At 38.9% G+C, this 26,656-nt stretch overlaps 2 protein-coding genes across 2 annotated transcripts in view; one reads left to right on the top strand and one right to left on the bottom strand.

Moving 5' to 3' along the window:
- Positions 1 to 364: 364 nt before the first annotated feature.
- On the bottom strand, positions 365 to 20,978 carry MDH1 (malate dehydrogenase 1). Its single transcript, XM_043603500.1, has 9 exons — positions 20,539 to 20,978; positions 14,688 to 14,786; positions 13,751 to 13,847; positions 11,041 to 11,216; positions 8,779 to 8,901; positions 2,508 to 2,684; positions 1,881 to 1,994; positions 1,246 to 1,335; positions 365 to 704 (listed from the first exon to the last, which is right to left on the bottom strand). Exons 1-9 carry the CDS (start codon positions 20,539 to 20,541, stop codon positions 579 to 581), a joined length of 1,005 nt encoding a protein of 334 aa, XP_043459435.1. The 5' UTR covers positions 20,542 to 20,978; the 3' UTR covers positions 365 to 578.
- A 110-nt stretch (positions 20,979 to 21,088) lies between these two features.
- The window catches only part of LOC122496902 (WD repeat containing planar cell polarity effector), a 392,211-nt gene continuing 386,643 nt past the window's right edge, over positions 21,089 to 26,656 (top strand). The window contains exon 1 of the mRNA XM_043603499.1: positions 21,089 to 21,310. The gene's annotated coding sequence lies outside the window, so the exon portion shown is untranslated. The remainder of the gene's footprint in view (positions 21,311 to 26,656) is intronic.

Genomic DNA, 26,656 nt, shown 5'->3' with positions numbered 1-26,656 from the left:
TTCTAATTTCACCCAATGGCATTAAACTGTTAACACTATCTTTGCAACCTATTTAACAGATAATGTTAAAATCAAATTATCTACAGTGCATGAACTAACCTTTAAGATTTAAAATATGTAAGTGTTTAATAGTCTAATGTAGGGATGTTTAAAAATATATTCTACAGTAGAATGATTCATTATCACAAGATGGATTTTCCTATCCTGTTTATGAGAAGAGAATTATGCTTTATTTTGTAACATTTTCCATCTTTACTGCTTTTCTCTGGTTAAAAAAGAAATCACAGTACTAAACTGGGACACATGCAAGTTTGTTTTCTGAACAGAAATGAAATGTTAGCTGGAAATTAGAGTCTGAGTCGTCTTCATTTGAATATATATTTTATTTAGAATGCAGCACTAACAGCATGATGATAAACTGTCACAAATTTATACCAAGAAGCACACAATCTTCAAATGTGTTGTTTTTTCGCAAGTAATTTAAGTATAGCATTATTGTTATTTGGTTACGAGAGTCAAAGACGACATTTAGATTCTTCAGCTCTGGAGCTTTTAGTAACATCAAAATGATTGTCTAGTCAGGCAGAAGAGAGAAATTCAAAAGCAGTTTCTTTTTCTTCTGCCAGTTCCTTTGCAGTTAGATCCATCTTCTCACGAGAGAAATCATTAATAGTGAGACCTTCAACAACCTTCCAGGTCTTGTTCTGTTTGAAAATAATTGCAAATAAAAGACTTACAATTAAATGAGAACTGATCTTCCAGCAAGCAACAACTCAGATTGAACTTTACGCTACAGGAGTATCTGTTTTTAAAGTCTGATTCTAAAGAAGCAAATCAAAATCCAGATCTTAACTAACATATAGTTCTGGTAAAAATTCAACACTTGGATTTAAAACTCATTGAATCTAGAAAAAAAATCTTTAAATGAGGATTTAACTAGCAAACGTTAAAAAAAAAAACTAATGACTTTCATATGGTCATAATAAAAATAAGATACTATTGGTAGGTATCCAATATTAGAGGCATAATAACAAAGTACATCTAGTGACAAGGGGTGAATCTTGCTTTCCAGATTAATTTCAATCTTTTAGTACCCTGAAGTTGTGCTTCATACAATTTTAAAGTTGAGAAAAATGTCTAACTTAGTAAAAGAACAACTTTCTACACTAACATACCAATATTAATAAAAGTATGTAACTACTCTCCCAGAAGGGAACAGAGGGAAATAACCCTAAAATACCATACCTTGATTGTAACAGGGAATGAGTACAGCAGATCATCAGGAACACCATACGGGTTGCCATCAGAGATAATGCCCATGGACACAAATTCTCCCTAAAAACAATAATCAGCGTTGTATATTCTCATGGTGCTTAGGAATTAGTTCACACAAGCAAATGAACATGAATTAACAAAACTAAACCAGGTAATGCTTTCTTACTATGTGCCTGACTTCAATACTGTATAAGGAAGCATCACCAGGCACTTCCATGACAGGTTAACTTCCATGTGTTATTATCTCATTCCACTCCTCCAATCCTTGTGAGAAGCAGGCCAGAGAAACCGAATTCTCATTTTCTAAATGAGGAAGCTATGGCCTTAATATAGGTTTTAGGAAAAAACTCACAGTTGCCAGGTGTGCTAGGTGTTTTCCATATACCATCTCATCTAACCCTTAACAACCCTGTGAGAAATGCCATGTAAAAGATAATCAAATGGTTCACAAAATTTAAGTAACTTTCCCAAGATTTTTCAGCCAGTAGGCAGCTGAGCTGGGATATAAACCTAACCTTCCTGACTGCAAGGTTATGTTCTTTTCACAGCACAACATCAGAGGCCAAAAATGAAAGAGCGGCCTGTACAGATCACTGAGTCCTCACCTCTGGGGTTCCAAACCAGATGTCTCTGACATGGTCACAGATGGCTTTTGCAGCAGACATTGCGCTGGACAGCTTTCGAGCCTTGATGACAGCAGCACCACGCTGCTGCACAGTCTGGTTGGGGACAGGCAGAGACAGTATTACTTGATCATGAGAGCAGAGTTTTTATCAATTCTGAGCTAATCCTGGGATGAAAGACTGCAATCATAGTTTAATGTCTTCCCCTCCAAAATCATTCAACTACCTGGTGTGGGCCTTACCAACCTATCTGAATTATAAGCACCAGTCTTTCTGAAAAAAGGAAACTACAAATCCACACAGAGTTTACTACATTCCATACAAAGAAATGGATCTCGTTATAAAGATGAACTGGATGACTGGAGGGAACTTTAGTTTTTTCTCATTTTAGCAATCAATCTTGACTGCACACAACAGATCAGATCTGACTGGATCAAGATTGGCTGTGTATGACCTGCAAAGAAAGTATGTAGTCACCAGAGCAACTGTGAAAGGCCTGCTCTCCTTGAGAACCACTCCACCCCCATCCCTTGGAGAGACACTCAGGTCAGCAATGTGGTGTGTTTCTCAAGAGTTCTTTATGCATGGCTGTTAAGAGATTTTTCTTACTGTGATGAATTCTCCTTTGAGCCAGCTGTCATCTTTCAGAGCATCGTAAACACCAACTTCCTTTCCATGCAGTTTCACCTTGGCATGGCTGACATCTGGATACTGAGTTGAGGAATGGTTTCCCCAGATAATGACATTCTTTACATCATCAGAAGTCACACCAAGTTTAAGAGCAATCTAGTGAAATAGAAAACAAACACATTACTTAGACAAATGCTTTTTATTTCAAATTGTGCCTGACAAACCCTTAAAATAAAAAGCCTCTGAAACTTCAAGAAAACACACAAGTTATATTGATTTGTAAAATAATATAGTGTTAATTATTATTATAATAATTTACTGCTTGGTTATTTCCTAAAGCTCAACTGTATAAACAAAATGTGAACCCAAAGGATTACAAAGTAGACTATTTGAGAGCAAAGAGCACCTCAGTTTGTGCTTGACTTATCAGTATAGTGTGTTTATCAAATATAAAACACCAGCAAGAGGTTAATATGGTTTGAATATATAAATGTGACCTTTGCTTTGTTGTTAATACTTAGAGATGTCTCCTCAGCACTTCTGAGAATCAGGTTAGAATATGGGATTTTCTCCACATTTAGGGGAAATTTTTATTATATATCATAAAAATGAATTAGCTAAATTTCAAATAATCCTATGAAATTTTGGAGTGGGAAGGGATTCAGATTACCAAAAGTATGACTGTCCTCAGTTTATAGAACAGGGAACCAAAGGAAAGACTCTAAATGTCTCTAAAATGATACCAGAACTAACAATTTCTCATTGGAGGTTCAAAAAGCACTTTAGGGGACATCTCGCTGGCTCGGTTGGGGGAGCATGTGACTCTTGATCTTGGGGACATGAGTAGGTGGTCCATGCTGAATGTAGAGATTACTTCAAAAAAACCCAAAAAACTTAAAAAAAAAAGTACTCTAGGATCCTGCATGCCTTATAGTCACATGACTATCAATTATACTATGTAGCTACACAAAGGGTTAGAAAGTTATATGTTTGGGGCGCCTGGGTGGCTCAGTCAGTTAGCATCCAACCTCAGCTCAGATCATGATCTCACAGTTCATGGGTTCAAGCCCCACGTTGGGCTCTGCACTGACAGTGCAGAGCCTGCTTGGGATTCTCTCTCTCCTTCTCTCTCTGCCCCTCCCTGGCTTGCACTTTCTCTCTTTCAAGATAAATAAATAAATAAACTTGAAAAAAAAAAAGTTATGTTTTGAAAGATTTAAATAAACAAAATCAGTTCACTTATTTTGTTATTGCCTGATAAGATAATTTGCAAAAAGAAATTATGGTTAGTTACATGTATAATTTGTTCTTAATTAGACAGCAGAATTATGACGGACCAGAAGGGAATGTTTTGGGAAAAAATTTTTAAGAACTGAATGTGTTAGGGTAACACTGTGGGTGATTTCTCTTTCATATTACCAGTATAATGGGAGAGAAAAATAGCTGTGCCAGAGTTCACAGCTTTTGCATACATCAATAAAAGCACTCCATCCAAAGGATATATACTCTGATACTTCAAGAAGATTTAAAAACAATAAGGATAGCCCCAAATTGGAAACAACCCCAAAGTCCTTCAAGAATGGTTAGAAATGGTGGTCCTTCCATATAATGAAATAAATGGGAATAACTGCACAAATAATAAAAAGGAGTAAACTACTGATATAGGCAACAACTTGGATGGGTCTTAAAGGCATTAAACACTATAAAAAAGTACAGGGATTCTCTGTACTATTTTTGTAACTTCTTAGTCTATATTCCAAAATAAAGAGTAAAAAGCAATAGAACAACCAACCAACCAACCAACCAACCAACCAACCAACCAAAAAGGACACTAATGGACAAGGCCAATACCTAAAATGCTTGCAATGACTTGATTCATCTTTACCCTAATTTATTCCAGCAAATAAAAATCAAATTGTGTTCACTTTCACTATCACCCTTAAAATTGAGACTTGGTTCTTAAGTCCTACAATAGTTAGGGACGCGTGGATGGCTCAAGTCGGTTGGGTGTCTGATTTTGGCTCAGGTTGCGATCTCTCATGGCTCAGGCTTTGCACTGACAGTGCTGAGCCTGCTTTGGACTGTCTCCCTTCCTCCCTGTCCCTCCCCCACTAGTGCTCTGTGTCTCAAAAATAAACATTAAAAAAATTAAATCCTACAGTAATTGGAGGATTTTTTTCTTAATATGAAATTTATTGTCAAATTGGTTTCCATACAACACCCAGTGCTCATCCCAACAGGTACCCACCTCAATGCCCATCACCCACTTTCCCCTCCCTACCACCCCCCATCAACCCTGAGTTTATTCTCAGTTTTTAAGAGTCTCTTCTGGTTTGTCTCCCTCCCTCTCTGTAACGATTTTTCCCCCTTCTCCTCCCCCATGGTCTTCTGTTAAGTTTCTCAGGATCCACATAAGAGTGAAAACATATGGTATCTGTCTTTCTCTGTATGACTTATTTCACTTAGCATAACACTTTCCAGTTCCATCCACGTTGCTACAAAAGGCCATGTTTCATTCTTTCTCATTGCCAAGTAGTATTCCATTGTGTATATAAACCACAATCTCTTTATCCATTCATCAGGTGATGGACATTGAGGCTCTTTCCATAGTTTGGCTATTGTTGAAAGTGCTGCTATAAACACTGGGGTACAAGTGCCCCTATGCATCAGTACTCCTGTATCCCTTGGGTAAATTCCTAGCAGTGCTATTGCTGGGTCCTAGGGTAGATCTATTTTTAATTTTTTGAGGAACTTCCACACTGTCTTCCAGAGTGGCTGTACCAGTTTGCATTCCCATAATTGGATGATTTTTAAAAATTAACTTAAAATTTTGTTTCTGACATTTAAATCACTTCTCATCTAAACCCTGCTTCATCTAGAGTTCTGCAAGTATTAGGACTACTAAAGCACATCAGTCTTCACAAAGTAGTTGGATAGCTTGTTTCTAGAGAATCCAGCTACTGATCTGCTTAGTGGTCGAGGTAGAGTGGTATGAGGTACAATGAGTACCATTTTCTGTGCTATGACCTTCCTGGACTTGGGAAGAATTGCTCTTACTTATATTTAGTAGTTATCATAGAGAAAAGGGAAAATTTACCCAGGGCAAGCAACCTAAGATGTCTGTTACCAAGAACTAAGAACCTATACCTTTGCTGAATGCCAGCCTTAACTGCTCCAGGCCTCTCCTCCCTCCAGGAAGCTCCTTCCTTCTTTTGTCCTTTGCCTACTTCCTCTTTTTTTTTTTTTTTTTTTTTTTTTAATTTACTGAGTTAATCCATTTCTGTCTGGACAGCAAAGGCCAATACTTTGCAGATGTAGTTTCTAAATTTCATTCGTGTCAGAGCAAGTCTAAATTCACGTGTATCCAGGATTGCACTTCCTTGCTCCATTAGATGCTGTCATGTCTGCCATGTAGACCTGTTAAACAGTTTTGGACTGATTCTCCAGCCCCAGTGAATTTCTTCCCCCTGGTACCAGCTAACTAGTTGTACTGTCAAATTACCCTGTCAGCATACATATGCAGCTCTGGTTTGCAAATACACAGGGGAATTCTGCAGGTGTTAGACAGTCACTAGGTAGCTAGGCCCTGATTTCCAAAATGAACTACATTAAGACTAGCAACATTCATGTATGAAATAGTCTTTGCATTTGTTATTTTTCTCACTGGATTAACAACTTCTATGGGAGGAAGAAACTGCTTTTTCAAAAACTTCCTACAAGCTCTCACTGTGCCAGACTGACATGCTGGAACATGTGCCAAAAGTTAAAGTCTAACAAGACTGCTTTTTTCTCTTTCCTCATTAGACTTTTGCCCTTACAGGGAAAAGGGTTTCAGGCACTGGGACAAAGTGTCACTTAATAGTACCTCTGTAAGCAGAATTTTCCAGTGCCTGCCTCCACCAAGGCCTCAGTTCAAACAGCAGAAAACCAAGTTTGTCAGGGTCCTTACCTTTTTCCCTGTTGCATGTAGGTAACCATTTTGCAATCCAGAGCCAAGAAATTCAACAATGTTTCGTAGTACCCAAATGTCACCACTCATTCAAACTAACTCCCGTTCCTTCCACCCACCAGATTCTAGCTAAAAAGTAAGGAAAAAGACAGCTCACAGCCTAAAGCCTCACAGGAAATATTTGCAATTTAAGCTTGTTATCGGATGGCCTTCTAAATTAATTGAATATTCAAGGAGATGTATCTGAGGTATGGCTCTTCTCAACTTTTGGTTATATCCTTCTTACTACTACTACTACTACAAATCATTAATAGTAAGAGCAACCCACTTTTATTTAGTTTTACTATGTGACAGGTACCATGATAAGGGCTTAATGTAGATCTTATTTAATCCACATAGCTTCCCTTTGAGATAGACAGAATTATTATCACATTTCATACCTTAAATATACTTTCTCAAGGTCACAGAACTAGTAAGAGCGGACTTAGGTCACCTGACCCTGCTACGTAAGAACACACCTAGGGGTTTGGACTCAGATGAATCTAGGTGGCAGGATCCCTGACCTCTCTGGGCTTCAGGTTTCTTATCTGTAAAATACAGATAATAACATACCTCATATGGTTATTAGAATAATTAAATGATAAATTACATGTAGACCATTCCGCTTAGGGTAGAAGCTTAACAAGTATCAATTCTTTTCTTCTTTACTAGGTACTCCAAAGCTGAAAGTTGATCAATTCTCAGTTTAAAGCAGTGGTTTTTCAACTTAGACCTCACACCATCTTTTGACAAAAACTTTTCTTGAAACTAAAATTGTTTTTAAAAAAATGTTTATTTATTCACTTTGAGAGAGACAGAGCGAGAATGAACGAGGGTGGGGCAGAGAGAGAGAGAGAGAGAGAGAGAGAGAGAGAGAGAATGAATCCCAAGCAGGTTCTGTGCTGTCAGCACAGACCTGACATGGGACTTGATCTCATGAACCATGAGATCATGACTTGAACTGAAATCAAGAGCTGGACGCTTAACTGACTGAGCCACTCAGATGCCCCAACAAAGTTGCGTTCTTTAGAAGAAACAGCGGGGAGCCCATGTGGCTCAGTCAATTGAGTGTCCAACTCTTGATTTTGGCTAAGGTCATCATGATCCCAGGGTCATGGGAATGAGCCTTGTATTGAGCTCTGTACTGAGTGTGGAGCCTGCTCAAGATTTCTCCCTCCCTCTCCCTTTGCCCCTCTCCCCCACTCATGCTCTCTAACATAAAATAATTTCTAAAAATGAAGAAAAAGGACTAAATTCATACACTACCTAACAGTGATGACCTGTTTATGAGGAGGCATGGTCAGAAAAGTGTTAAGGAAAAGGAAAGAGGTTATGTCCAAGAACCCTGAACTTTGTCATGGCTTTTGAAGGGCACCAGGATTGTCTAGACCCAATAAAGCCTAGAAGACCAGTACAGATAATTGGCCGTGGCTTCTCATTTTTTTAAAAGGCTACTGTTATTACCCTGGTCACTGACTCCTTGGCACATTTATCTAAGACTCCAAGGGGTAAGGGCACTTGAGAACAATTAAAATTTAGTTGCTAAGAAGTGGTAATTAAGAAGTTTTATGGAAACAATGTAGAATATTAAGAAGACATAAAAATAAAATTAGATATAAAATTAAAAAATCTGAATCTGATTGCTTAGCTATAGGGAAAAAGGAAACAATCACATAAAACACAAAAACTGAAATCTTTCTTTCTATAATGTTCTATATATCTCACAAAAATCAACTATGCATTGTCATGTTAATTATCTATACTAATGACTGATTTTTTAACTACTACAGTAAGAGAACATTCATTAGGAACAGCATTTTAAATATAGTTAGCAAATGAAATATAGTGAAGAAAATTTTTTTTCAAAACAATTTTTTAAGTTTATTTATTCTGAAAGAGAGAACAAGAGAACATTGGAAGGGCAGAGAGAAAGGGAGAGCGAGAGATCACAAGCAGGCTCTGCGCTCTTAGCGCAGAGCTTGATGCGGGGCTCGAGCTCACGAACCGTGAGATCATGACCCGAGCTGAAACCAAGAGTCAGACACTTAGCCGACTGAGCCACCCAGGCACCCCTATAGTTGAGAAAATTAAGTATGAAGCTCAGCCTCCTTAAGAGACTAGATTTAAAGACTCCCTAATAAATGAGAAAAGCTTCCTACTAAACAAAAACAATAAAATAAAGTAAGTTTCAGCTACTTTAAAAGTGAGAGAAAAAGGTTTTAAAGTTGAACATTCATAAGATTTTAAAAGGTGTTTTCCTACCTGAGCTTTAGCTCGGTTGTGATCCAAACGAGTCAAGCAACTGAAGTTCTCCTTGGGGATGGACGGTGCTGACTTGCAGGCAGTCAGGCAGTTGGTATTGGCTGGGTTTCCCACCACAATAACCTAGGAGGCATAGCACCGTTATAGACCACATACTGATTAACTAAACTATCTTAGAATAGGACTGACGAATGTGTAACATGTAGTCTTTGTGTCAAGTCTGTGTGAACAAAATAGGCAAAGTTACCACTGCAGTTTCTACTGTATTTCCACCCCATTGTTAGTGTTTGGTACAATTACGCAAAACGTGTCTTTAAGAAAGCTACCAGTATGTACACAAGTTGCTTTCCAGGTGGCAGTGTCCAAGACCTGAGGTCCATGTCTTTCTATTTTGTTTTGTGCCAAAACAGAGACAAATCATTTATCTAACTGCCACACACACACACACACACACAAAACCCTAAGTAATCCAAGGCTCTAAGACATCAATTCATTCATAAAATTTTCCTTCTTTTTTTTTTCCTTCCTTCCATAAAATTTCCTTCCATAAAAGTAATCCAAGAAAGAAATTCTACTTGAGCAGTTCACTTTAGGACAATGATTTGTCTTTATTAATTGAGAGTATTTTCAATCTTGCCTAATCTTAAGAATTAACTGGGATTTGCTAAATTACAGATTACCAAATCCTATCCATCCATACCTACTGAGAAGGGAGAAGAATACTTAGAAGAAAGCACTTTAGGCTACTTTTTTTTTTTTTTTATTTGGGGAGGTACAGGATACACTGCATTATAATACAGTATAGGAAAATATACAGAAAAATCCACCATGGACTTTTTATTCAAGTTTTTAAAATCTTGGGGCGCCTGGGTGGCTCAGTCGGTTAAGCGGTCGACTTCGGCTCGGGTCACGATCTCACGGTCCGTGAGTTCGAGCCCCGTGTCGGGCTCTGTGCTGACAGCTCGGAGCCTGGAGCCTGTTTCGGATTCTGTGTCTCCCCTCTCACTCTGCTCCTCCCCTGTTCATACTCTGTCCCTCTCTGTCTCAAAAATACATAAACGTTAAAAAAAAAAAAAATCTTTAATAAAATTATATACTTACCAGGAAATAATGCAAACTTACCGAAAAGCTGCAAGAATAATACAGAGACTACCTCCCACATCCTTTTTACCCAGATTCCCCAACTTGCTCCATCTCTCTCCTCTCTCTCTCTCTCTCTCTCTCCACACACACACACACACACACACACACTATATCCTTAGTCTTTTTTTTTTTTTTTTTTTTGGCCCATTTGAGAGCAAGCTGAAGACATGATACCCCAATGCCCCTAAGTACTCCAGTGTCACTGTGTATTTCCCTAAAAAGGACACTTTTGGCTGAGGGGTTAATTACTGTGGAAGCAGTACCACAACTCCAAGCAGCCTGGAGCAGTCCAAACAACGTAATTTTTTGAGACCTATGGATTTCTCAACTTATTTCTACTGTTTTCTATTAATGACTATAGAAGATAAAAGTAAGCTATTTGAAATGAATTCTACAGAAAGCAAAAATTCAGATATATGTATATTATTATAATAGAACATTGTAATTGGCAACTTTAAAAATCTTAAACATTTTCTCTTACCTTTGTTTAAAGTCAGGATAGGGGAAAAAAAAAGTCAAGACAGGGAAGAATAACTATCAAAATCAATAAAACTTCTAATCAGTAAGCCTTTTAGCTATGACAACTAAGTTCTAGTTAACTGATATTTAATTGGTAAAAGAGGCCTTATTATAATAATAAGGCAAATTTAGAAATAAAGTACCCTTGAACACAAAGAGAAAAGGAAGTTACACCAATTCCATTCCTCAAGAGACAAGCATATCAAAATTCCTCTGAATTGAGAAAATCTGAGCATTTTAGAAGACACACCTCTCATTGCTGAGAATGCAACTTACAGCCATCTCTCTCTAGAATCACAAATCCAAATTCTGAACAAATATTTCCACACAGCTAAAAGGCACCAGAAAGTTCTGTGCCTTCTCTAGAAGTCTCTAATACTGAATTTCCATATTACAGTAATGAGCAAACTATTTTTGAAAACCTCTAAATAAAAATTTCTACATTATAGGGAAAAAAAAGTTTTATCAAGCAAAATTGTCTATTTACTGACCACAGCACAGAACTGGGGTGGGGAGGCAAATAATTTTGCCTCCACTTAAATGCTGAAACAAATTTTAAATGCTGATAATGAAAACCCCCATAAAATACTATATGGTCACCTTAACTGACTTCTTGGCATATTTTTCCAAGGCTGCACCCTGGCATTTGAAGATTTTCACATTTGCTTTCAGTAAATCTTTCCTCTCCATGCCATCCCTTCTTGGCATGGAGCCCACAAGAATGGCCACATCCAGGTCTTTGAAGGCAACATCTTCTTTATCTGTTGCGATGACATCTGTGAACATGGCAATAAATATGGAGAGCTACTGAAACACCAAAGTCTGAGGTCTTCTTTTTCACATTGCATCTACCCAGTACTTCTTTCCCTTTGTAGCAAATGTTAACATTTATATATCATAATGTTTAAAGTTTTAGGGGCCTAAGAAGGGAAAGACAATATAGTCAACAAACAGAACATCAGCAGAAATGTAAATTACATTTATTTTGCTTTTCCTATTTCAGTAATTGTTTCAAATCCAAAAACTCTATAGCTGTTTGTTCTATAATCAAAGATTGTACAAGGTATAATATATAACTTTCAAAGCAACATTTGTTATTCACACTACCACAGCATGAAAGAGAAACTAATTTATCTATTTTTACGTTGTAATTATTTTAAGGTCTAAGATCTGAATCACACATTCAAAATAATGTTTATTGAGGAGTTTTGTGCCAGGAATAACACTATGAATTTTATTTTATTGAATTTAACTTTAATATTTGATACATGAAGACAAAGAGGTTTAAAGAGACTAATTAGCTGCCATCAAAAAGCAGTGAAGCTGTAATTCCAGCCTGGGTTGGTCCAGAGGTCAACCACTATTCTACTATGTTAGTCCAATAAACATCCACCACTTGTTTTTTGATTAAAGAACATATATCATCACTCTCCTTTGTTGATAGTATTAAAAAGGCCATGACTAGTGCTACAGACTAAATGTTTTTGTCCCCCACAAAATTCATATGTTGAGACCTAATCCCCAATGTGATGGTATTAAAAGGTGGGGGTCTTGTGGGAGATGATTAGAAGGGTACAGCTGTTATGAATGAGATTAGTGTCCTTATAAAAGAAGCCTCAGAGAGCTCCTTCACCCCTTCCATTTTGCGAGGACACAGGAAGACAGTGGTCTATGAACCAGGAATTGGCTTCTCACCAGAATGTGACCATGCTGGTACCTTAATCTTGGATTTCCTAACCTCCAGAATTCTGAGAATTATTTTTGTTTCTAAGCCACTCAGTCTATGGTATTTTTGTTATAGTAGCCCAGATGGACTAAGACAACCAGGATTCAGCATTGTCACTGGTAAATTTTTATGGTGGTCAACTTGTGTCACAGTAAGGGTGCTGTAAAGCCCCCAACAGGTATACAAAGAAACATTACTTAGTCAGGGGGAATCTTCTCCCGTGACGTGTATCCTTATTTGCAGAACTGTCCCTCTCTGTTCACAGCTGATCGGGGACAAGCTATTAACTAGACCCATTAGACAGAGCAGAGGGACTCAGCAGAGAAAGGAATAAAAATGCAACAATGCAATAAAGTTGATTTGGAAAAAGAGGGTGAGTTGTGTGTCAACTATACTTCAATTTAAAAAAAGAAAAGAAAAGAAAAGAAAAGAAAAGAAAAGAAAAGAAAAGAAAAGAAAAGGAAAGAGAGGGTGAGGAAAGGGAGCCAGAAGAATAGCTTGCACTCTCTTATACAATATGCACCCACATGATTTAGGCAGCAGAGTACTCCTTCTAGTAAATGTCTATTGAACAGACATATGAATTCTGAGCATGGTTTCTCTTGAGTGTACATATATTTTGTTCTGTGTGAACTTATAGGAGAATATTATTAATTAAACCTTACTAAAAGAAAAAGATCATAAAGAAAGTATATGTAAAGAAAAATATTCAAATTAGTTTGCAACTTGACCTAACATTTTAATGAAACGTTCGTGAAATTTGATGAAAAGACTTCTGTCTTACATTTGTGCAATAGTTCAATGATTCTCAAAGGCTCTTAGCAGAACTCTCATGGGCTTTCAAACTATGCAGCATACGATTAGGACAATTTATGCTGTATCTCAATCTGATAACGGCTGTGGGTTGAGACTCTACGTGAGGGACTAACCAATTTCCAGCCTCACGGCAATATGGCTTTGGAAGACATCACTTAGAGTTCAAAAGTTCTCCATTAAAGGCGCTATTACTTGTTAAATAGATTTTAAATAACAACATAATGTAGACAATCTCAGGTGTATAACTCTTGTATGATATTATGCTTAGTTAGATAATCATATATAAGCACCTTGGAAAAAAGGCATAGTTTTTAACTGACACGGGTTATTTCTTGCTTTTACCCTTATTTATTCTTGATATACATCTTACCAAGTAGTTGTAGCTCAAAATACAAAAACACTTTTATATAAAAAAAATTTTTTTTTAATCTTTATTTATTTTTGAGAGAGAGAGAGAGAGAGAGAGAGGGAGAGAGAGAGACAGATAGACAGGGCATGAACAGGGGAGGGGCAGAGTGAGAGGGAAACACAGAATCTGAAGTAGGCTCCAGGCTCTGAGCTGTCAGTACAGAGCCCGACGCGGGGCTGGAACTCACAAGCCACGAGATCATGACCTGAGCTGAAGTCGGACGCTCAACTGACTGAGCCACCCAGGCGCCCCCAAAAACACTTTTATGAAAGAGTTTCTAATTGAGAGGCTGGTTAAAAATCTCTTTTTTGAATGACATAGAATACTATAATATCCTTTTCTCCTCCACCCCAACTCACCTTTCAGGAGGGGAAGGGCACAGTCTTGCAGTTCCATTAGGACACCATCTAGGACACCCATCATGGGAGTGATATCCAACAGCACAAGAATTATAGGCTGCCAAATAAATAGCCAACGACAGCGTCTGTCAGTGTAGCTTATGTCACTCAGTCACAAAAAAGTCCTCCTGCAGAGTTTTTGCTTATTTGGTGTATGTATGTGTATAATTCCCATTATTAGTTATAATTATTTTAGGAGGTCAGGTTATCATCCCACTTTCAGAAAAAGGAATGCCAGAAAACCAGCAACAGTGTGCTAATAGACAAAGTAAAAGGAATCACCACTATTGAATTTTAAAGGAGTATACAGGGAAGAAATACCAAATTGAAATGACATGCCAGAGCTCACTCTTATGGTTCATAGCTGTATATCTGATTTTAGTTCATGAAAAGCTAAGTATAGTGTCTGGCATGAAGAAAGAACTTGATATCCATGGGTGAAGAAAAATAATAGATGAATACTTCAGAAACAAACTTTAGTGTAACCAGACCTGCTGGAATAGGGAGTGCCTGCTTTAAACTGGAACACAGATTTGCCTGTCCAACTATTTTGTGTCTAAAGACCACTGGCGAACAAGGAAGTCCTAATTCAGTAGCTTTCTCTCCCACATGACTCTACTAGTTACTGTTACTAGTAAAAACCTTCCACTGACTGACTAATACCTGCTGGCTGTACCCAGTCAACAAAATACAGTATGTGGAATAGTTCTGATCTACAAAGCATTTTCAATGCCTGGAAGAGCACATATTAGTAAGATACCACTTACATTTATAGCAGTGTGCCTACTACATTTATTGGGATAACCCATTCCTTCATCATTTAAACATTTCTTTGAAACTAAATACAGGGTTCATTGACAATGTTCTAATTTTGAATTGAGGTATACAGAAGACCTACCTGGTCTTTACCAAAGACAGATCCATTTCCAATACTGTACAGCAGTGAATATGCAATTTGACCAGCTGCTCCAGTCACAAGAACTCTGATTGGTTCAGACTGTAATGAAAGAGACTCATTAATTAACATCTTATTTACAAACGCTGTTGTATCCTAAAGATGTTCAGGATGTTCTCTGTAACAAGACAACCACATACTTTAAAAGTTACTGTAAAATTAAAAAATTTTTTTAACATTTACTCATTTTTGAAATGCACAGAGAGACAGAGTGCGAATGGGGGAGGGGCAGAGAGAGAGGGAGACACAGAATCTGAAGCAGGCTCCAGGCTCCAAGCTGTCAGCACAGAGCCTGACGCGGGGCTCGAATTCATGACCGCGAGACCGTGACCTGAGCCGAAGTCGGCCGCCCAACCGACTGAGCTTCCCAGGTGCCCCAAAAGTTACTGTGAAATTTTAAAGTTTCTTACCATTTGGCTTAGTAGAGGACTAACTTATTTCAGACTTGTCCAGTAAATATAGCATGCCCAAATCTGGAACATGTGTCCGTCCTTTGGCTGCGTTATTTCTGTGGTGTTATTTACCTCTGTAAACCTGGATTTACTTACAAAATCATATCTATCTTTTTAAGGCTATTTTGCCACTGAAATAGGCCTAAGGATGTTGAGGTGCCTTATATGGTGATATAAACTCTTGTAGTCACTAGAGCCTTATGCAGATCTCCCCACTCCCACCTGCTCAATAGAACCCTCACACCAGGAAGAAGAGTAATAGTGGCTAAAGTTTTCTATTTACAATGAATCAGAAAATTTTAATGAGACTATTAATCATGATTCAACTTAACTACTTGAAGGAGGAAAATTAAGCCTTTATTTTTTATGTAAGGAGAAAGAAAAACAAGAAAATGATATCTTGATTATAATAAATTTTAGTATTAAATAACAACAAAATAATACAGTGACAGTTGACAACCCGATTCCAAGGGAAAATTAATTTTAAAAGAGAAGTACAGAGAGCATAACAGTTATAACAGAAGTTGCCTTATAGGCCTTAACAGATCCTGAACAAAACACAGACATATGGACAAAAATAATAACATATTCAAAATGATGATCCAGAGTCACTTAAAAAAAAAAAAAAAGGAAGCTCAGAGAATTAAAAAGATAGAAATATTTCTTTTAAAAAGAGTTAAACAAAAATGTTTGGAACTTAGTGGATACATTTACTTAGATGGAAACATTTAATCAAGGTGAACTGTTCCTTTCCTTGACAATGCCGGGTAAATGGACTTACACTGTGTCACCTATATTGTTACCGGCAGGAGAGAAGTGGCCCACTGAAACGAATGGTGAAAGAAGCCTGTGGTTTGTTTATATTTAGAATTCTCTCTTCCAGGTGAGTCATGTCTTTGGGATAGAAGGAGACTATGTCCGACGACCTTCCAACCCTAACCTCTGAAGGTCAGCAGCACTTAGCAATTTGGTACCCACAGAAATCAAAGGAAAAAATTCTCAAAGAAGTACCAACTGTTGTAGAGAAACAAGTCTGTACATAGCAGACAATGTATGCTTTCTTCTCAAAGATGTGACCAGAGTATGAGTGGAAAAAAGGAGAAGACTATGGAGAGTAACTATGAAGGTTGTTATTCCTTGACCTTCTAGGTCTCTTCCCCATCCTCTTCACCAACTTTTCCCCTAGGCCTTCCCTACCCCCAAAAAGACAAAATACGGTAATTCCCCAAATAAACCAATTTTATTACAATACATACTTCTGTTTCCAAAGAGACTTTAGGTTTATAAAGAATACTAAAACTAATTGTATATGGTTATTTTTTATCATATGGCCTTTACACGTTAATTGTCATTTTCTCCTCTTCCCTTGAAGTAGAGTGGGTGAGGAAAGGGGAATAGAGGAAGCAATTATTCCCCCTTTCTCTTTAGAATGCAATCTTCTTTTTTTTTTTTAAATTTCTTAACATTTATTTATTTTTGAGAGACAGAGAGAGGCAGAGCATGAGCAGGGGAGGGGGAGGGAGAGGGAGATTCAGAATCCGAAGCAGGCTCCAGGCTCTGAGCTGTTTGTCAGCACAGAGCCCCACGTGGGGCTTGAACTCATCATGACCTGTGAGACCATGACCTGAGCTGAAGTCGGAAGCTCAACTAAGCCACCCAGACGCCTCTCTTTTTTTTTTTTTTTAAATGTTTATTATTTTTGAGAGAGAAAGAGTGAGAGAGAGTGGGGGAGGGGCAGAGAGGGAGACACAGAATCTGAAGCAGGCTCCAAGCTGTCAGCACAAGAGCCTGATGTGGGGCTTGAACTCACAAACTGAGATCATGACCTGAGTGGAAGTCAGAAGCCACCCAGGCGTGCAATCTACTTAAGGCCAGGGGCTTTGTTTTTATTTTATTTTATTCTATTTTATTTACTTTGTATTCCAACTGCCTACAACAATGCCTGGCATGTAGCTGGAGCTCAAATACTTGCTGAAGGAATAGCTGGGTCTTGTAAAATGACTACTGAAAACCTGGAAATGTAAAAGAATTGTTTGGAAGCAAACCTAACATGCTTTAAAAATTTGTTTAAGATATTTTATTTGTATATACTCGCATTGAGAAGGTTGGAAACTTACTGACCACAATAAAGCCAGCTATAGTTGGCAAAATTATGTCACTAGTTCTAATGATAGGGTCTTATAAATCAACTGATAAACCGTTATCTCACTTCATTCATTAAACAATACACTAATGAATCTTTATTATGTACTTGGTACTACTTTAGGCCAGAGAATTCATTATTGAACCATGTGCAGGAAACAAGAGGATAACCCAGTTTTCTAAAACAAGGGCTAGAAAGGTGGCAACGTGTAATACAGAGATAGCCTCTAGACCCAGAGGTTCTGGTTTTAAATCCTGACTTTACTACTCATTCGCTGTATGTTTTCGGCAAGTTACTTAACCTCCCCGTATTCAGTTTCCGCACAGTAAAATGTAGATAATGACAGCACTACCTAACAAATAAGGTAGTTATAAAGGATTGAGGGAATTAACAGAAAAGCATTAAGAACAGTATGTAGCAAATAGTATAATTATAGGTCTCTGTCACCATAAAATTTTCCTCTAAGGACTATTATACCCTGTGGTTTTCTACTTCCATGTCTGTTACTCTCTACTGGACTGTGAACCACCACCCCCTTGCAGTGAGAGAGGTCCACCTTTGACTCAAATTTGCACGCCCAGATAGTGTCCAACAATTATTTGTTGAATGAATGAAAGTGCAGGGTTAAGAAACATATAAACACATGCTACTTCAGTGTAAAGCAAGCCAGGATAAGAAATGAAGGGGAAAGTGAGTATCACTATCTGTAAAGCTTACAGGTAGATGGTTAGAACACAGTAATGTAGTCAATCTTAGGCATTAATTTTAGCTGCTAAAAAAGTGTTCCCAGGACCACAGTCCTTAGGGAAGGGGTTGTGGCCAACTAGTGAACAACTACTAATTCCATCTCAGCAGTTTCCTTCTATGTCCATGAGCAAATTATTTTCACAGATAGGTAATTCTGTCTTGTTAAGAGGATAGGAAGCCTAGTGAAGTGTCTGAATGTTTGATTATGAAATGGGAAAGGATGTGTGTATTTGGTTCTTTTTGCTCTTTGCAACACTGCATTTGAAAAGCAGGAGGGTGGGAGATTCCTGCTGACTTTCCACAACGTTACAGTGTGAAGACAGGTTACTATTCTTTGCTTAGACATCTGGGCAGTCAGCCAAGATCCAAAGAAGGAATGTCTTTGCTCTTGGCAGGGCTCTAATGACCTTCCTGCAGATTCAGACGCTTGTGCATGTCTCAGTTGTCAAGCTTGAATAGAAGTGCTCCTTCTGTTATTCTACAGAAAAACCCATGTATTCGTTTTTTTCTTTCTAATTTACATCTATTTCTGTAATATAAAAGACAAACTATCATTTAGATTCCTTCATACAGTTAATTCTTGCTGTCACTCCCAATTCCCACTTTAAAAAAAAAAAATTGCTTTGAACAGCTTGCAAAAGATGGCCCCTTTTAAACTCAATGATTGTTCACATCCTCTCCTGAGGAGGAAAGAAGACTGAGTCATGTGAGACTGCTGTCAGTTTCAGGAAACCGACAGGAGTATTTTTTCTTATGGACATCTCTGTGTTCTCTGGTGCCCGGGTGACCTTCTGGGGGTGAGGCCTGGTTTTATCTACTGCGTAGCAAAACAACCTAAGAAATGGGGCCCAGGATTCTCTCTGTGACTTTGGGAAAATCATTTAACCTCATCAGGCTACTTTTATTTTATTTATTTATTTTGAGAGAGAGACCGGGGCGAGGGGCGGGATAAGGAGGTTGGTGGTGGTGGTGGAGCGAGAATCCTAAATAGGCTCTGCCACTGTTAGCGTGCAATCACCAGGCTACCTTTTAAAATTAGATTAAATAATCTCCAAATTCCCTTCCAATCCTAGAATTCCAATATTCTGAATTGCAGGGAATAAAGCTATCAGGTAATATAAATGCTGATAAAATACTTCAGTTTGTATCTGCAGTATGAACTTGTATCTGCCTCCAGAACCTCAGCTACTGAAAATAAATTTTCAAAATAACTTGGTAATTGTACGGCACAATATGGTAAGGTGAAAAAAGCTGTAAGACCCTTGGGAGCAAACCGGTGTATGACCTTGAGCAAATAATACTTTGGGTTTCATTGAACACAATTTTAAGATGTGAAGTAGGGCAGATTTATCAAGATGAATTTTAAAGGTCCTATCCAGTTCTAAAATTATAAAGTCTCAGGTTCTCTAAGTACCCTGAATTCTTGCTAAGATTATTAGGTCAGAGACAAAACCATCGTTTAAATGACTAATTATAAGTAAGAAACCGAGATTTAAGAGTTAGTAGCTGTCACCACTGGCCCCTTATAAAGGTAGAGGAGGTAGTAATCCCCTTACCTTGAAAATATGGCTTATCGGGTTCAGGAAAAATTCCAATTCATTTAAATACAGCGGAAATAATGGAGGAAGAACAACTTCAACTATAAATACAAGTACTGAAGAAATTTCTGTCTGATGTCAAATGTCACCTTCAAACAGCATGCAGATTATTTCTACGTCAGAGTTGCCTCACCTCCCCCTCCCCCCCCCCCTTGCAGCAGAGACAAAATATGGTGATCTAGGTACCCAGACCTTCACAAGATGGTTACATTGTGTAATATTAAAAGTAGTGGCTCTAGAATTCGTAACACACAGATCAGTGCTAGTGATGCCGCCACTGCACCACTTCCTGGTTTTACAAAAGATCAATGAACAGGTTTTAAATAACATTTTGTGAAATTAGATATGGCGGAAACACAGCTCTTGAAAACGTCGATTGTAATCTGGAGCACCTGGTAAGCACTATCTTTAACCAAGGGCTCTCTGCTTTCAAGGGCTTTGTGAGAAAAGCCTTTAAAAAACACTATGGGCTCAAGGAAGAAAAAGAGGTTAAGATCCAACACCCCTCCTCCCATATCATCCTTATCAAACCCTATAATTGTGCTTTGGAGAAAACCCGCAGCTTCGTATTTTGCATCCCCGCCATGCAGCAGGACTGAGATCGTGCCTCTCCAGTGATGAACTTCTCTGGAGTCCTTGTAAGAGCCCCTAGGTGGAAATCAACCCCGTCCCAATTACTGGGTCACTGCGAAAGCCCCCAAAAGAGGATTCGAGGCTTTACTAAAGCCCTCCAAGGACAGTGCTTTGCACAGCCGTCCCCTCCCTCCCTCTCCCAACAAGTCCTTCAAGTGCAAGAAACCCCACACAAGGGCGCGAAGGTCGAAGGTAAGCAGGATGCAGGGGCCCACACTCACCATGATTAGGAACTGCGCGAACAATTTCAGCACCTGCAAAACGAGCCTCCGCGAATCCGGTCACCTCTACCGCAGAACGGACTTACGGAGGGCGAGCGATGTGAGAAAGAAAAGCTCCCAACCGCAGCGCCCTCTGGGAACTGTAGTTTATGCTGCCCAGATTCTGGCGCACTCTCCAACTCATTTCCTTCAAGTGTTGAACTACACTTCCCGAGGTCAGAGAGCCCACTCACTCCCTTCTCCCTGCGCTCTTCGCGGATTGCAAAGTAGTCCCTGAGGGCCGGCAGCTGTGATTGGAAGACAGCGATGAGCAGAAGATTTGTGCTTAAGGGAAAGGACCTGCCTGATGGCGCCCAGCAATTGGTGGGAGGGGAGGCATGTGGAACTTGAGGGAGGAGATACAGATCTGTTAGCTACATCCCCCGTACGTACGCATCTGAGGCTTATCTTATTCCCAAGGGTAAATGTGTGAAGCAAAGAGACCTTCCGCTGCGTAAATCGCATTGACCCGGAAACAAAATGTTTTTAAAAACTATTTGCACCCTGGAGGGGCGGGCGGAATTGACGTGTCGCGAAGGCTGGAAGGCTTCGCAGGTTGCTAAGCGACGAGGCGGGAGAGCGCGCGCACGCACGGGCCTCTGGGGAGTACTTGGGGGGATTGTGGCTGCCGCAGCTCCGAAACGCTGGAGACAGAGCTAGCGTGCCGTGGCCAGCACGGTCTCCTTCCTTACTTGCCAGGGGACGCTCCTCTGTGGTAGTGTCGGGTGACGAGGTGAGCAGTTTGTGGGGACGCTCCTTTGAGGTGGCCAGGGGCCGCACGTCTGCCCTACTCCAGAGGCTGGTGAGCCAGGGCCCGAGGGCTAGAGGTTTTCTGTTAACCTGAGGGTCCAGAATGCCGGGTAGGCGCCGGCCTGCTTTGCTTTTATCTACCCGGGCGCTTGCCTACTGGACAGTGCCCGCGAGCTCGCCGGTGCCTCAGCGCTGAGTGTTAGGGCAGCAGCGTTCTGGAGGGCGTAGTGTCCTGAAGTTCGCGCCCCCTCCCCTGTGTATGATACAGCTCTTTTAAAGTTAAATAAAAAATAGTGCTTGTCTTGTGGGAAGTGAGCCCTTCCTCTCCTGGAGTTCACAGTTCACGGATCTTTTTCTCTAAGTCCTTGTGAATGTCGACTTTTGCCTATTTTTTGAAAACTGGCCTCTGTATAAGCCATCTTGACCTTTGAATTACGCCAAACCTGAATTTCTAAGGGACATGTAGTACTTGAATGGGAGACACTAGTTGTTTCAGGCAGTGTCTCAGCTGGTGTACAACTCGGGATGTTTTGATTTAAAAATAATGCTGCCCAAGAGAATTGTTGTGCTCCCTGAAACCTTGTTTGATGTGGCTAGGGAAAGGAAGATGTGGTGCTCTGGAATGACGTATATGTAAAGCAAATGAATGCAGTATCTATATTAGATAACATTGTTCTAACTTCTAGTTTTTCTCTATCACTGGTGATTGAATGCCAAGTGGTATCTTTCAGTTTTACTCTCTTCATTTTGGAGGGTTTGCTATTGTAGGAAAGAACTATAGCATTTTACTTTCCAGTTTGCTTTATCAGTATTACTTATCATAACTGAATGGTTCTCTCTTCTTTGAATCACTTTATTCACTTGTTATTCATATAACATACTTTCCTGGTTTTCCTCTTATGTCACTGGTTGTCTCTTCTCAGGTTTCTTTGCATGTTCTTTTTTGCCTTTGACTTCTTAACATTGCAGTGCCTTTGCTCTTCTATCTACAGTTAATCCCTAAGTGATCTACGTCCTGAGTTGCATGGTTACAAATGTCAAATGCGTAGTTACTTCTGTGTCAAAAAATTCCCAAATTGGTGTTTTGTCCTGAATTCCAGATTCTGTGTTGAACTGCTTACTCGTTATTTCCACTTGATTTCCTAATATGCATCATTTTCACTATTTTACAGTGTTTTCTACTGAGCAATTGTTTATGGAGGTAAAACACCAAGCCCTTTGATATAGATAAAATGACCTTGGATTTCTCTAGTTCTAAGATGTTGGTTGTGAATTGGATTATGAGATTTCACATGGTAGAGTAGTAAAGAGCTGGGATTGGTTAGATGAAAACTGGTGTGGGGCGCTTGGGTGGCTCAGTCGGTGAAGTGTCCAACTTCTGCTCAGGTCATGATCTCATGGTTTGTGGGTTCGGGCCCCACATCAGGCTCTGCACTGATGGTGTAGAGCTTGTTTAGGATTCTCTCTCTCCCTCTGTCTCTGCCCCTTCCCCCCTTGTGCTCACTCAAAATAAACAAACTTAAAAAAAAAAATTGGCCAGGAAAATGTAGGGCAAGGGTTTTAGGATGTGGCACCCTATTAAGCTCTGAGAATTCAGAGATTAATATGATACAATTGCTGCCTTTTTGGAGCCCCCATAATAGCAGGGAATACAATTATGTAAATGACAACGTGGTGTGGCCTAGTTAGTGATAAAGAGTTAGCAACTATGGGGTGCCAGGACTTCACAAAGGAGGTGCTGCCTGAATGAAGGCAAATAGATGTTTTTGCCAGGCAGCTAAGATAAGATAAGAGGTAGAACCACATTTACTGTTTTATAGGTAGGGTTTTGGTTTGGTGGTAAGAGAGCTGCTTTAAGTTCCTGATTTTTTTTTTTTTTTTAACCGAGGTTCCAGAAATGTGTTACCCAAGACTATAGCTGTGAATCACGCAGCTATTAAATTTAAATTAGTTAAAATTAAGTATAAAATTAAAAGTCCAGTTCCTTAGTCACACTAGTTAGATTTCAAGTGTCCAAAAGCCACTTGGGACAGAATATTGAACATTTTCATTATCACAGGAAGTTCTTTTGCACAGCTGTTGGAAGTTAGTGGAAGCAAGGCATCACCCAGAACAGGAACAGCTGCAACATATCTTTGTGGGGTGTTTCTTTTGCCCCTGAGTGTAGAATGGAGTGCATAGCTGTCTGTGCTACTGACTGCACAGGAAGTGTACTGTCAGAGGCAAGAAACTCAATTCTGGTCTTAACCATCGCCTTTCTATTTTGGAAGAACTTCAACAGTCTTGGTGTGTGTCTGTTTGAAAGAATGTTTCCAAACACTGCATTGTCCTGGAGCTTGAAGGGACTTAGCAAGCCCACAGAAGGGGTTGAGAAAGCATTGTCATTGTCTTGATGACACCAAACAACATCTGCCTGCTGCTCTTTACTATTTTAGAATGCCTGTGTTCCTGCCACATTCTGAGTGGATGGAAGAGTACCTACCACATATGGAAGTGTGAAATAGATTGGCAGGTTCAGACCCCACCAATAATGGGGGTTAGGAGAGAAAGGAGCCCAGTTGGGATATCTTTATACTTTAATGTGTACAACAAGTACATGTTCATACATGCTTTTAATGAATTGTCATATGTTTTGTTTGGATATATTTGTTTTCTAGGACTTAGGTCTTTTATGAGTTTTTCCTATTACATGTCCAGCTGGTTTTATATTTTTTTATATTTTCAGATTGGGTTAAACAAACATGCTTTTCGTAAATCAAATTTTACAATACTTGTGAAATTTCTAAGGAAGGAGAAAGAAGAGAGACATCACTGGACAGTGGCTTGAGGGTGCTTTAAATGTATGGGTAGGTGGAGAAAATATTGGGAATTCATTTTATTTGTTCAACTGTACTCATCACCCAGTTTAACAAAGAATATTACCAATCCCTTCCCAGAGATCATGTGCTGACACACATGCACATATACTCACTCTTGAGTATATAGGTATATTTTGTAGTTATAAAAAGGAAGTTTTTTTATTAAAAAAAATCAACTAATGCCTTTTCTTTTTGAAGTTTATGTATATATTTTGATAGAGAGAGCGTGTGTGAATTGGGGAGGGGCAGAAGGAGAGGGAGAGGGAGAGGGAGAGGGAGAGGGAGAGGGAGAGGGAGAGAGAGAGAGAGAGAGAGAGAGAGAGAGAGAGAGAGAGAGAGTCGCAGGCAGGCTCCACACTGTCAGTGCAGAGCCTGATGCGGGGCTTGAACTCATGAACCATGAGATTATGACTTGAGCTAAATAAAGTTGGATGCTTAACTGACTGAGCCACTCAGGTGCCCCAAATAATGCTTTTTCTTATCCCCTACTAACTAGAGATTATGAAATCGTGTCTTATGTTACTGCTAATACCTTTACATGTAAAAAAAAAAAATGTAAGCACAGACATATCTACATTTTGTCATAAATATGTCCAAAGACATATACTTATGCCTATGTTTGAAGAAATTAAGACATACAAAAAGACTGCAATGGATCAGTTTATGACTCATAAGAGATAGGAAAGAGTGGGAAGAGCTAGGCCTTGGACAGTATGTTGAAGTATGGGCAGAGCAGGGACAGGAGAGTAGGCCAAAAAGAAAACAATTGAATGTGAAGAATTAACATATTGAAGTGAAGGTTAAATGGGAGGAAAAAATAACGTATTAATTTGCATTTTATGTCTTTTTTTAAAAGTTTTTTTTTTAATGTTTGTTTATTTTTGAGAGAGAGAGAGAGAGAGAGAGCGAGCGAGCGAGCGAGCGCGAGCCAGAATGTGAGCGGGGGTGGGGCAGAAAGAGTGAGACACAGGATCTGAAGCAGACTCCAGGCTCTAAGCTGTCAGCTCAGAGCCTGACTTGGGGCTCGAACTGACAGACTGTGAGATCATGACCTGAACTAAAGTCATATGCTTAACCGACTGAGTCAGCTGGGTGCCCCTTATGTCTTGTACTTTAGCCAATCTTCTTGCTAAAACATGTCCTTTGGAGCTGAGAGGTAGTAAATTGCTAACTGACGCACCCCTATACCCACACCTAATTTCTACAATTGTTAAGTGTTTTTTTTATATTTACTTTATCATGTTTCTATACATCTCTTCATGTGAAGTCTTTTTTGATTCCTCAGTCTGATCACTCTTTGTTTTAAATTTTGAATTTAAAAATTATCTGCAAAACTAATCAATGGTGGGGAAAAAAATTCACCAACAGTGGTTCCCTCTAAGTGGGAGTTGGGGTGGAGATTGACTGCAAATGGGCAAGAAGGAACTTTTTAGGTGACAGTAATTTGCTATATCTTGATGAGGGTGTGGATTAGAGAGGCGTAGACATTTGCAAAAATCTGCAAGTGAAACATTTAAGATTTGTACATTTCATATTTGTAAATTTTCTCTTAAAAACTGTAAAAATTATTAAGCTCTAGCTAATGATAGTTATGCTGAAATATTTAGGGATGAAACATACTTATGTCTGCAGCTTTCTTTGAAATGCATCAGGGATGCCTGGCTGGCTCAGCCTGTGGAGCATGTGACTCTTGATCTCGGTTGTGAGTTCAAGCCCCACACTGGGCATAAAGATTACTTGAAAATAAAATCTTTTAAAAATTAAAAAAAAATATAAGATGGATTGATGTATATATAGGGGGATGAATAGTTATGTCCATACAAAGTTATAATATAGATAAAGCAAATATACAGGAAATTCTGTATAGTAAAATGTTAATTTTAGAATTTAGGTGGTAGTCACTGTGCAATGCTCTCAACTTTTCTGTATTAGACTGATGCTTTCTCTGAGTTTAGAGACTCTTATACATCAATGTATGCCTCATAGAGCACAACATGATGTCTTCCTCAAAATCGGTATAAGAGAAATGTCTTCAAAATTGCTATTGTGGAATCTTGAAGACTAACAATCTTGGCTTAATGAACCCAATCAGTTTCAAACTTTTCTAGCCAAGCAGAAATTTTGTAAATGCAAATTATATTGGAGAATGATTAGAAGTTGTTGTAGAGTACTGAGCATATCGAAATTTCACAGATGTTATTTGACACTTTAATAAAAATTTATATATTACCAATTTTTGGTAAATAGCTTATTGACTTGTATACCAACTCATTTAGCTAAATTATCAGGCTTAACCTATAGGCAGAATTAAGAACAGGTTTTTTTTTTTTTTTAATTTTTTTTTTTTTAACGTTTATTTATTTTTGAGACAGAGAGAGACAGAGTATGAACAGGGGAGGGGCAGAGAGAGAGGGAGACAGAATCTGAAACAGGCTCCAGGCTCTGAGCTGTCAGCACAGAGCCTGACGCGG

The sequence above is a fragment of the Prionailurus bengalensis genome, chromosome A3, assembly GCF_016509475.1.
Source record: "Prionailurus bengalensis isolate Pbe53 chromosome A3, Fcat_Pben_1.1_paternal_pri, whole genome shotgun sequence".
Lineage (NCBI taxonomy): Eukaryota > Metazoa > Chordata > Mammalia > Carnivora > Felidae > Prionailurus > Prionailurus bengalensis.
This window is presented reverse-complemented; position numbering and strand designations above follow the sequence as displayed.

Coding starts and splice junctions, on each gene's coding strand:
- MDH1 (XM_043603500.1), bottom strand. Junction 1,995..2,507: donor TCAAAGGAGAATTCATCACA/GTAAGAAAAATC, acceptor GTCCCCAACCAG/ACTGTGCAGCAGCGTGGTGC. Junction 1,336..1,880: donor TCTGGTTTGGAACCCCAGAG/GTGAGGACTCAG, acceptor TATTGTTTTTAG/GGAGAATTTGTGTCCATGGG.